The following is a 13,186-nucleotide window of genomic DNA, read 5'->3' on the forward strand; positions in this document are numbered from 1 at the left end:
ATGTCTGGGGAGTATAATAAACTGTAGAAATCACTGAACTCCAATAAAGGCGTGAGCTGTTCATGAGCAGCGCAGCTTTTTTTTAAGTTTCTGTTTTTGTTTAGAGAAAAATGCAGTAGCAACTATTTTAATTTCAAGTGTTTTATTTTTGCAACTTTCTCAGTTTTGATCATATTCTATTGGAGAGCAGATGTTTAATGTTGGAATCCCTGTCAACATAATTACCTTGATGAATCCAGTATTCATTGAGGGAGATTTCTGTGAAACATGGGTAGTTTCTGAAGATGCTATGTTATGCAAGTCTTTGGCAAGTAATTAAACCTACAACGGAGTGTAAGTCTAGCTCTCTTGGACCCCTAACGCTGCTTAAGAGCTCAAGTTCTAAGGTGTAATCCGTAGGGTACAGGGAGGTTGCAATCCCCGATGTTCTGCAATTCACCCCATAATCCCCTGCGCTTGGAAGTCCTCTCACAAGGCAAGACCCGGGGTGGTTAAATATGCCTTCTCTCCTTCCTTGGCTTCAGCTTCAATCAAATGGCCAGCTCCAACCTAGGCAACCACCTAGAGCTGATGTCAAAGCATTGGTCTCCCCCTGGGGCCCTCCCCAGCTACTCTCTCCTAGTTTTTACCCACTGCCTGTGACAGTAGTCCACAGCAGGTGGGTCTCTCAGGGTTTCACAGAGACCACAATAAATTCCAAAACTACCCCACTTCCAGACTGAGGCAGTCCCTTTTCCCAGTCTTTTTCTCTTCCGTGTTTCTCTCCCCCCCCCCCCCCCCCACCTTAGTCCTGTTGAAGAGCACGCATAAATTAAACAGTTGTCTGGTTTCCTCTTTCTTTTCCTCTAACAAAGTCTCAATATATACAACACAGCCTGTTAGGCTTCAATCCTTGCTTCACTCCCTTCCTACTACCAGATTAGGGAAACCTTCCTTTATTAATTCATTGCTGACGTAGCCACCTTTTCCCTCCCTTCATTAGGCTGTACAACCAAGCTGCCATCAGCCCTTTTAGCTCTCTACCTTTGACTCCAGCCAGAGCAGAAATATCCATAGGCTCCTCTTGCAAGATCTCTTCTCTCTCTCCACCAGTTGCCAATCCATAAGCTCTTCTACAATTCTCCCCTCCAGCTGCCCCTCATCCACCTGATTAATCCTCCTCAGATCATCCTCCCTCCCCTTAGCATTCTGGGACTGGTAGTGTGAAGAACTCTTCCTGGCTCTACCCTGTGTCTCCCTCAAGGGTTGCTGGGAATTGTAGTCTTAGGGTCTCATTGTTCTCTCTCAGGAAGGTGACCAGCTACTTTCTCTGACCTGTTTGATCCTTGGGGATTGAAATCTACGGGCTCTGCCCTCCCATGTGGGTTTAGGACACCCTAAAGGAGACTTTCTCCCTCCTGCCTTAGCTGTTTCCCCACTCCATGCCCCTGTATTCTTCACAAAGGGCAATAACTAGGATTTAACTTCCTTAAATAGAAAAAATTTCATGAAGCCGTTATACTAGTGGTATGAGCTCAGTACTGCAGGTCTTCAGTCTAGCTCCATGGGCATAGGGATAATGAGGATCCCTATTCTATAAACTTATGTCTGCCTAATATCAGCATGTCATCTGCAAACAGGTTGATTTTAAACTCTTCGGTCCCTACCAGAATACCCTTTAGTGAGCTAGTCTGTCTGATTTTACACGCCAAAGGCTCGAGAGATAACATGAACAGCATAGGGGAAAGGGGGCACCCTTTTCTCGTCTCCCGCTCCAGAGCAGAGGACTCTGTGAGTTCACCACTGACAAGAATTTATGCCGTGGGTTTACTGTAAAGGGCTCTTATTCCTGTTAGAAACTCCCTAAAAATGCCAAACTGCGGCAATATCTAAAACAAGTGATCCCATAAGATTTTGTTGAAAGCTTTTTCCGCATCTAAACTCACAATGATGTCATCACCCGGTTTACTCCCCTTTGTCTAGAGCGTGCTCAGAGCTCCAAGGATGTTAGTAGAGGCATACCTTCCTGGCACAAAGCCAGTCTGGTCATCTTGTATTAAATTAGGGAGAATTTTCCCCAACCCAGAAGGCAAAACTCCCCGCAAATAACTTAATATCCTGATTTAACAGTGAAATGGGACGGTAAGAGCCTAGGTTCTCAGGATCTCCCCCAGGCTTGGGTAAAATTATTATAGAGGCATGAGTCAGGGAACCTGTGAACTGACCTTGAGTGCATAGTGCATGACACAAGTCACAAAATGGACCTTTGACCTGAGCTCCCAGTATCTTGTAAAATTCAGAGCCCAGCCCGTCTGGTCCCGGCGCTTTCGCCAATTTAAGTTTTTTAATAGCAGACTGAATTTCTTCCCCCCTAAAAGATGCATTTATGTTTAAATCTTTTTTATTCAAAACAAAAGTGACAATTGCAAATACAAGTCACAGGTAAAGTTGACAACTTAACATGTCTGCAATCCTACTCCAATAAACATATAATGTGGAAAAGCATGTTTCAAACTGCCCCCCCCCCTTCCCTTCCCTCCCTATTCCCCCCCCCCCCCCCCAAGACATTCAGACAGTGCATCAGAAAGGTGTGGCACATTCAACACTATTTTACAGAGGCATTAACTATTAAGGAGACTGCTCCTGGCTGCGGGCTGTAGTGTGTCCCGGAAACGACTCCACACCAACCGCAAACGTTTGCCCTCCGGTGACTCAAAATTCTTGATTCCCCGTCTCTCCAGTTTTAGTCTCTCAATCATTTGCACCCTCCAATGCGCCACAGCTGGGGCGGTCGACTCCCTCCAGTTCAGTAGTAACACTCTCTTTCCCTGCAGCACAGATCTCCTCAGGAAGTCTTTCAAACCCGATACGTGAAGATTTCCTAGTTTAAAGTCCTCAAATAAAAGCAGAGGCTGCATGGGCACTGAGTTGTTCCAATATTTCCGGATAGCTGCTAGTATCTCTGTCCAGAAGTTTGCCACTAATGGGCAAGTCCAAAACATATGGCCCAAAGTAGCTGGGTTCCTGCCACACTTTGGACACGCCCCTGTAGATCCAAAACGCGCCTTGAATGCTCTGTTAGGCGCAATATATAGTCTTAGCGCAAACCTGTATTGCAGCTCCCAGTCTCGGGAAAAGGTGGCCTGTCTCAGGATGCTTCTGAGAAATTCTGTAAACAAACTCTCCGAGACATCCACCGCTAAGTCCGCTGCCCACTTCGCCGCATAGCCTGCATAGTCCAGATCTTCTGTTGTGTCCAACAAATTCCGATGGAAAAATCTTAATGGTACTGCATTTTGGGAGCCCAAGGTAAGAGCCGAGCTTAAAATATCTTGAACATCCTCACATAGGTTCTCCCAGCCGAGGGATGCTGCATAATGCCGCACCTGGTAATAAGCATAGAAATCCTGAGCTGGTAATTTAAACTCCTGCTGCAGTTCTGTAAAGTCTTTAATCTTCCCCTCCTCATTCAGCAGCTGATATATATAGTGGATCCCGCGCTTCTGCCAGGCGAGGAGAGTCTTTGAAGATGTGCCCGCTGGGAAGTCTGGGTAGTTTCTCAACGGCAAAAATGGTGTTGCTGCGGGCGAAAAGTTGTGGCGCCTGCACAGCCACCTCCAGGCTGCTCTTGCAGAACTAATAAACGGATTTTTCCGAATCTCCAGCTGTGGTTTTCTGCCTGTTGTGTGTATCAGCCATCCCAGATGTTCTTCAGGGGCCAACGATGTTTCTATTGCAGTCGGTGTGAAGTCCTGGGTTAAAAGATGCATTTAAAGAGTCTAATGCATTTTTTTGAGGGGGTAAGCAAACATGTGGACAATGGGGAGCCGGTTGATATTGTATATCTGGATTTTCAGAAGGCGTTTGACAAAGTGCCGCACGAAAGACTCCTGAAGAAATTGCAGAGTCATGGAATCGGAGGTAGGGTATTATTATGGATTAAGAACTGGTTGAAAGATAGGAAGCAGAGAGTAGGATTGCGTGGCCAGTATTCTCAGTGGAGGAGGGTAGTTAGTGGGGTCCCGCAGGGGTCTGTGCTGGGTCCGTTGCTTTTTAATGTATTTATAAATGACCTAGAGATGGGAATAACTAGTGAGGTAATTAAATTCGCCGATGACACAAAATTATTCAGGGTCGTCAAGTCGCAGGAGGAATGTGAACGATTACAGGAGGACCTTGCGAGACTGGGAGAATGGGCGTGCAAGTGGCAGATGAAGTTCAATGTTGACAAGTGCAAAGTGATGCATGTGGGTAAGAGGAACCCGAATTATAGCTACGTCTTGCAAGGTTCCGCGTTAGGAGTTACGGATCAAGAAAGGGATCTGGGTGTCGTCGTCGATGATACGCTGAAACCTTCTGCTCAGTGTGCTGCTGCGGCTAGGAAAGCGAATAGAATGTTGGGTGTTATTAGGAAGGGTATGGAGTCCAGGTGTGCGGATGTTATAATGCCGTTGTATCGCTCCATGGTGCGACCGCACCTGGAGTATTGTGTTCAGTACTGGTCTCCGTATCTCAAAAAAGATATAGTAGAATTGGAAAAGGTACAGCGAAGGGCGACGAAAATGATAGTGGGGATGGGACGACTTTCCTATGAAGAGAGGCTGAGAAGGCTAGGGCTTTTCAGCTTGGAGAAGAGACGGCTGAGGGGAGATATGATAGAAGTGTATAAAATAATGAGTGGAATGGATCGGGTGGATGTGAAGCGACTGTTCACGCTATCCAAAAATACTAGGACTAGAGGGCATGAGTTGAAGCTACAGTGTGGTAAATTTAAAACGAATCGGAGAAAATTTTTCTTCACCCAACGTGTAATTAGACTCTGGAATTCATTGCCGGAGAACGTGGTACGGGCGGTTAGCTTGACGGAGTTTAAAAAGGGGTTAGATAGATTCCTAAAGGACAAGTCCATAGACCGCTATTAAATGGACTGGAAAAATTCCTCATTTTTAGGTATAACTTGTCTGGAATGTTTTTACGTTTGGGGAGCGTGCCAGGTGCCCTTGACCTGGATTGGCCACTGTCGGTGACAGGATGCTGGGCTAGATGGACCTTTGGTCTTTCCCAGTATGGCACTACTTATGTACTTATGTAATTGCTCCTGTGTCAGAGACTGGAGGTGCAGTCCCCTGAAGAAAGCCTCACGCTGTGCAACTTCGCAGTGCCCTGAGTCATATAATGATTTATAGAAATCTACAAAAGCGGCTTGGATCTCCTTCTCTTTCGTGGACCGCTGCCCTGAAAATAACTTAATACGGGAGATTAGCTGTCTCGCTGGCCGGTTACGGACTAATGTTGCCAGCAGTCTGCCTGCCTTGTTTCCCCACCTGTGCAAGTTATATTTATATAGTTGGATATCCCTCAGGGCGCGCTGGTTTAAAATCTCATTTATGCAGCCTTTCAAAGCGTTATAGGTTTCTCTGGCACCCTGCTTCCCCGGTACCGCACTCCCCCCGGGCCTCCTGGAGCTGTTTGAGCAAGTACTGTATATTAACTCCTCGTCCCGCTTCTTGCGTGTATGAGCAGTGTACTCTATAATTTTCCCTCTCATAACCGCCTTTCCAGCTTCCCAGAAATTGATGGGAGATGTGCCACTGGGCTTATTGTCCTTCAAGTAGTGTTGCCACTCCTCTATGAGGAAACCCCTAAACTCAGGGTCCAAGTACAGCGTTGGGTTCATACGCCACCCTGCCGAGGCTTTCCTTCCCATTATTCCCATGTCCACCCATACCATGCTATAGTCCGACACCGCCCCCACTTCGATGTCAGCAGAACGAACCACAGAGAAAAGGGAAAGGGCTGCTAAAATATAATCTAGCCTTGCGTGCACTTTGTGGACTTGCGAATAGAAAATATATTCTCATATGTCAGAGTGGAGCACATGCCAAGAATCAATCAGGCCTAATTCAGACTGAAGCAAATTTATCCCCCTGCGTTCTAGCCCTTTGGGCCTCTTCTTTGTCGGGTTACAATCAATGGTGGGATCTGCAATAATATTGAAGTCCCCACCTACCACTAACTGGTATTCTCGAAAAGGCACTAGTGCTGCTTAAAAGTAAGGAGAAGAATTTCGGAAGGTACACATTTGGGGCATATACCGAGCACAGGGCAATCATCTGACCCTGCAACACCCCAATCCATATTACAAATCTCCCTTCTGGGGAGTCCACAGCTTTGTGAATAAGAATCGTCACTCCCCACTGCTGCTTTTGCTTCCTTCAACAATAATCTCCCCCACCCACTCTTGCTTTAACTTAGCGTGCTCTGAAGGAGAAAGTTGAGTCTCCTGAGCCAGGAGGACATCTACTTTAAGACGCTTACAGTAATTTAAACTTTTTTTCCTCTTTATAGGAGAGTGAATACCATCCACATTCAAGGTAGCCACCCGCAAACTACCCATACCCCCATTGCTCCTGAATAGGTCTGCAAATCCATAACATTATTATTAACCCTAGGGGTGGCGTCCCAGCTAGACCATCCCACATGGCCTGTGCATTCTTTTGCATTTGCAGGTCTTGCCTCAACCAGCCAACCACAAATTTGAGATCGATCAGCCTCAACACCCGAGTATCCCCCACAGTCCCCTTAAGCTTAATTCCCTGCTCATCACTCATCCTATTCACAGTAGAAAGGGCCCCTCCCCTCCCCCTGCAACCCCACCAGCCACTATCTCCCCATTAGTCAGCACCGCTTCCAGAAACCTCCAAATCCACAAACACCCAGCCACACCCCCACACACATCCGACTCCTGAAACCACTCTCACCTAACGAATTCCCCCATCCCTCTACCTCCCCCGCCCCACAGCTTCTGCATCCCCTCTCCCCTGACACTCCCGCATGCATACCTCCCTCCATGCGCTAATCGATTACTTCCATGACCCTCAGTCATACCACTCTCTCAGTAACCCCTACCTTCCACCCCCAACACTCCCTAAAAGAACCCCAAAACTACATGCCCGACTCCTCCCCCCTTCCCCAACCCACCTTGCTTAGTAAACAGCGGCCTGAGCCACCATAATTTTTCAGAACTTGCATGTCAAAAAAATATGAAACACCAATAAAACGCAGGGACTAAGACACTCTGTAAACACCCGAGTGCAACTTCAGATCTCATTCCTGAGATTTGACGCCAATGCATTGGTCCTCTCACGCTTTTGGAACACATGTAGCCGACCATCATTGCATTCAAAGGCGGGTGTGAGAGTGGAAACTCTGCCACAGGAATAGACCTTCATAGAGCTGATCTCCACCATTGTCCGACAAAACAATTAGTTGCATTAAAGCTGCTTCCCTTCAGGTTGCGCCATCAAGCACCATCCACGTACAACAGAACAGGATTCTATATTTCAGGGATCTTCTCCAAGAAAGCCTTTAGTTCCTCCACTTTAGTCAGGCTTACAGTACGGTTATCATAAGTGATCCTCGCTTTGGCCGGATATTGGAAAGCAAAACGAATGCCTTTTGCATACAGTTGTGAGCAATAGGGAGCCAAAAGTTTCCTCTGCTCTGTTACCCCTAAGCGAAAAGTCCTGGAAGAGCAGCAACTTGTTGCCTTTATACTCCAGCATGCGCTGTTTTTTTGTACAGTTCCAACGACTTTACCTTGACTGCATAGTTCAGAAACCTAGCAATCACTGGACGTGCTCTTCCCGATTCCTCCCTGCGCACTCCAACTCTGTGAGCCTGCTCCACTTGGGCTGGGCCTACCTCCGAGGGGAGCCCCAGAGATTTCGGCAGCCATTGCTCCAGCAACTCCTTCAGCACAGGGTCAGGAATCAATTCAGGTAATCTGATAATACGAAGATTTTTCCATCTACCTCGATTTTCTTGGTCTTTTGACCCTGTCTGTGAGGGTTCGCACCCAAGACTCCAGTTCGCTAATTCGAGTCTCTGCCGCCGCCACATGATCCTCATGGGCGGGGATGCATTCCTCCGCCTGTTGGAGCCGCGCCGCGTGTCCCACTATACTATCTTTAATCTACTCCATTCCTTCATGTAGTTTGGCCAGCTTATCATCTAGCATCTACTACTACTATTTATAATTTAGCTTCCTTCACCTTATTTTTAACCATGCTGGCTGTCATTTGGTCTTCCGTCCTCCTTGTTTAATACGTGGAATATATTTGGCCTGGGCTTCCAGGACGGTGTTTTTGAACAGCATCCATGCCTGATGTAAATTTTTGACCCTCGAAGCCGCTCCTCTAAGTTTTTTTTTCCCCACCGTTCTTATTTTATCATAGCCTATTTTAAAGTTAAACGCTAACATATTGGATTTCTTGTGTATACTTCAAAGCTAATATCAATTTCATCATATTATGATCACTGTTATCAAGCGGTCCCAGCACCATTACTTCCTGCACCAGATCATGCTCTCCACTAAGGACTAGGTCTAGAATTTTTCCTTTTCTCGTTGACTCCTGTACCAGCTGCTCCATAAAGCAGTCCTTTATTTCATCAAGGAATTTTACCTCCCTAGCAGTGGGCCAACAGATTGGATGGATGGGCACTAGAGAAACACCTACCACATAATATGCCCTGCCCATGCCCCTACTCCTAACGCACACCTACCCCAATAACTTCAATGAGAGTAGCAGTGCTTGCCTCAGTGGCTGCAGGCCACATTGAGAGCTAGGGGAAATATAAGAGGGTGTACTCTTCATCCTCCATTGAGCCACGGTCTTCCGACATACATATGCTTCCCCCAGATATGCCCTAAATATTACAGTGGGGCCCTAAATTATCAATACATCTATCAAGAAAACCGAACGAGCCAAAATACTATAGAATACTACATAGAAAATTGATGCTAACAGAATACTTTGGTCACACACGCAGAACACAAATGCGAAATACAAAATAAGTGACCACAAACCATAAACAAATTAAATCAAAATCTGAAGAGGCCAGATCTTGCATTTAACACAGCACAGAGAAATACAAAGACATGCTTTTTCTCCTATACGCTGCTAAATAGGATAGCACATGCAGGAGACAGTGTTAGGGGAGGTACAACTAGGGCAACTGCGTTTGACCCCCTAGCCAGAGAGAACCCCAGGCCAGCTGGAAGCTGAAGAAGGTGCAGCCTATTAGTAAGCTTTTGTGTCACATCCCAAATTTCTGCCTTGGGCCCCAGCCATATCTAGCAGGATGTACATTTCGAATATGACATTCTAGTCACAAAATAGAAAAATAAAATTTTTTTCTACCTTTTTTTGTCTGCTCATTTTATTTTTCAACTCATGTTGGTCCCAAGCTCTGGTTTCTACATCCCTTCTGTCTTCTCTTAACTCACTCACCAAGGTCTCATGTCCATTTGATATTTCTTCTCTCTCTCCCTCTCTCTCTCTCCCTCTCCCTCCATGTCCACTAACTTCTTCCATATCTGTACCTCTATTTTTCTCCATGTTTAGTATCTCCCTTTCTCTGTGTCCCTATATTTCTCTGTCCAGCTTCTCCCCTCTCTTTGTCCCCAGTGCCAATATATCTCTACCCTTTCTGACCCTACTCCACCCAGCTTCTCTCCCTCTCACTCCCTCCCCTTTCCAGCATCTGGTTTGGTTGCTTGATTCCCTGCCCACCCGCCCCGCCCTCCCTTCCTCCCTCGTGCTGTAGGTTTAGTAATTGTTCCCTTTTCCTTCATCTCCTTGGTTTGGCATCTCTGTTTCCCTTCCCTCCCTCCTTGTGCTGTGCCAGCAGTTCCCTCCCTTCCCTCCAGTTCTCCTCTCCCATGTCCAGCAGCTCTCTCCCTTCCTTCCAGCCCCCTTTTGCTTCCACATCTAGCAGCTCTTTCTCTTCCATCCAGATCCCCTCCTCCTCTTCTTCCAGCAGCTCTCTCCCTTCCATTCAGTCCCCTCCTCCTCTTCCTCCCTTGTCCAGCAGCTCTCTAGCCCCTTCCTCCTCTCCTTCCCATGTCCAGCAGCTCTCCAGCCCCTTTCTCCTCTCCTTCCCATGTCCAGTTGCTCTCTCCCTTTCATCCAGATCCCCTCCTCCTTTTCCTCCCACCTCCAGCAACTCTCTCCCTTCCCTCCAATCCCCTTCCTCCCACAAGTCCGGCAGCACTATCCCTTCACCCCAGTCCCTGCCCTCCCCCCACAAGTCCAGCACTTACTTCTGCCTTCCTGATCCTGTCCCAACCCAACCCATCATCCCTTGCTGTCGCTGCCCCTTCCCCTGTCTTACCATATACAGTTGGTGTCCAAACTGAAGCTACAACTTGAAAATTGCCTTGAGGCTGAAATCAATATGCCAATAAATCAATCTGATGACCTAAGCAGCAGGGAATTCAGTGGTGCACTTCAGCTGCTGACATTGATACACCCTCCTACGTCAGGATTGCTATGGTCGGCAGCTAGAAGCACGCTACCATCTTCCCCACTGCTCAGATGGCTGAGGGTACTCAGCAGCAGAAAGGGAAGGGAAAGGGAAAATGGAATTAATATACCGCCTTTCTGTGGTTTTTGCAGCTACATTCAAAGTAGTTTACTTAGTATATACAGGTACTTATTTGTACCTGGGGCAGTGGAGGGTTAAGTGACTTGCCCAGCGTCACAAGGAGCTGCAGTGGTAATCGAACCCAGTTCCCCAGGATCAAAGTCCACTGCACTAACCACTAGGCTACTCCTCCAGCCAAGGTTTTTCTAACAGGTTTTTCTACGCCTCTGAGGCACACATAACCTGGCTTTACTTTGGGCAGTACACAGATTGCACACGGCACCTCTTCCCCCTTCTAAGCTTTCGTCTTTGATTATTTCTAACCTTTGGTGAGGCTTTCTGTATGGCCTTAGTTTTTTGTTTACCCATATGCATCCTCTTTGATGACCACACTGCCTATTCCTTGGAGTCGTGTATGTTATGCAATTTTTCTGCAAATGTAGGTGTGTGTTGTGCTTGCAATGGTTCAGAAACACTGTTTTCCGCCCCCCTCCCCAACAAGCAGAATTGTCAGGCATACAAATGGGCAACTTCATTATGTCACTCTGTAGAACAGCTCTTTTAGAGCTGAGAACTTAGTGTAAAGTTTTGAGCTTTGAGCATGCATGGCCTTTCCCATATGCAATGATCTTAGCTACTCCAGGTTTGCTGCTGAGCTGAACGGATACTAAAAAAAAAAAAAAATGCTCTCCTAATAAATTCTTCTTAAAATCTCAGTTTTTTGGCATTGTTCTTTTGAAAACCTCCCTTTAATCTTTTATTTCTGTTCAAGAGTTTGCCCAGTTCACCTTTAAAGTGACAATTATAGACCATCTGATATGCATATTGCATATGTAAAATAACTTACATTTTGATGCAGATTATTGGTATTGCTGTTAAGAAAGCCAGGTGCTTTGATTACTACCACCCTATTTTTTTTTTTAATGTGATCCTTAGAAAAGGATCAAACTTTGTGGCTCAATATGCCACCATGTTCAAAATTACATTAACAGGAATAGTTCCTATTTGTGACTGCAAATGGGTCTCAGAAAGGTTTGTTTCAAGCCCTTAATCATCACTAAATAATAACACATGTAAGTATAGTATGTACCCTACATTCCCCATGCAAAGACTTGGACATACCAGTACTGGTATATTGACATTCAAGATAAAACAAACTACAGATCAATAAATACACTGTTATTTTTACCCCCAAATTTGATGGTGTTCCGAGTCACTTCCTTTTATTTCCTTTGCAGCTACCAACAGATAAAACAGTTAAAGTATTGAACATACTGGAGAAAAATATACAAGATGGGTCAAAGCTTTCGACTTTGCTTAATCATGTGAGTTTCAAAAACATATCTCTCATGTTACTCAGTTGCTATGTTTAGTTTGTTTAAAATATTTTTAAATGCCTATACAAAATTATAATATTGCTCTTTTTGGACTGTATATGTTATCTGTGTAAATCCGTTTGCTTATTTTGATGACACCTGTGCACAAAGTTACAGTTAACTTGTGAAAATGTATATTTTAGAAAAAAAGTTAATGCAAATTTTGTTTTTTGTTTTTTAAAAATTTAAATTGAAACTTCACAATAACAGCGATACAAGAAATTCAGAGTGACTATACCATGGACAATGTAACAGAGATCTATGTTAAAAAAAAAATACAAATTAGGTCATATTCAGGAACATTTTCGAAAGAGAAGGGCGCCCATCTTCCGACACAAATTGGGAGATGGGCGTCCTCCTCTCAGGGTTGCCCAAATCGGCATAATTGAAAGCCGATTTTGGGCGTCCTCAACTGCAGTCCGTTGCGGGGACGACCAAAGTTCATGGGGGCCTGTCAGAAGTGTAGCGAAAGCGGGACTGCGGCGTGCTTAAGAGATGGGCGTCCTCGACCGATAATAGAAAAAAGAAGGGCGTCCCTGACGAGCATTTGGTCAACTTTACTTGGTCGTTTTTTTTTTTCACGACCAAGCCTCAAAAAGGTGCCCAAACTGACCAGATGACCACCGGAGGGAATCGGGGATGACCTCCCCTTACTCCCCCAGTGGTCACCAACCCCCTCTCACCCTAAAAAATTAAAAAAAAAAAATTTTTTTTTTTTTTTTTGCTGGCCTCAATGCCAGCCTCAAATGTCATACCCAGCTCCATGACAGCAGTATGCAAGTCCCTGGAGCAGTTTTAGTGGGTGCAGGCGGACCCAGGCCCATCCCCCCCCCCCCCCCCCCACCTGTTACACTTGTGCTGGTAAATGTGAACCCTTCAAAACCCACCCGAAACCCACTGTACTCACATATAGGTGCCCCCCCTTCACCTATAAGGGCTATGTTAGTGTTGTATAGTTGTGGGGAGTGGGTTTTGGGGGGCTCAGCACCCAAGGTAAGGGAGTTATGCACCTGGGAGCAGTTTGTGAAGTCCACTACAGTTCTCCCTAGGGTGCCTGGTTGATGTCCTGGGATGTGAGGGGGACCAGTGCACTATGAATGCTGGCTCCTCCCACGACCAAATGAATTGGATTTGGTCGTTTTTGAGATGGGCATCCTCGGTTTCCATTATCACCGAAAACCGGGGACGACCATCTCAAGGTCGCCCATCTCAACATTTATGTCAACCATCTCTAAGGTCAACCTAAATGTGGAGATTTGGGTATCCCCGACCGTATTATCGAAACGAAAGATGGAAGCCCATCTTGTTTCGATAATAGTGGTTTCCCCGCCCGTTCGCCGGGCCATCCTTAGAGATGGTTGTCCCCATTCGATTATGCCCCTCATTGTGTGTTAGCTGACAAA

The 13,186-nt window shown here is 46.0% G+C and overlaps 1 protein-coding gene across 1 annotated transcript in view; it reads left to right on the top strand.

Moving 5' to 3' along the window:
* NIPBL (NIPBL cohesin loading factor) overlaps positions 1-13,186 on the top strand; it is a 1,064,356-nt gene that overhangs the window by 420,595 nt on the left and 630,575 nt on the right. Inside the window, 1 exon segment of the mRNA XM_030191924.1 lies at positions 11,646-11,732. Coding sequence (XP_030047784.1) covers positions 11,646-11,732 — 87 coding nt within the window.

The sequence above is a fragment of the Microcaecilia unicolor genome, chromosome 2, assembly GCF_901765095.1.
Source record: "Microcaecilia unicolor chromosome 2, aMicUni1.1, whole genome shotgun sequence".
In the NCBI taxonomy this organism is placed as follows: Eukaryota; Metazoa; Chordata; class Amphibia; order Gymnophiona; family Siphonopidae; genus Microcaecilia; species Microcaecilia unicolor.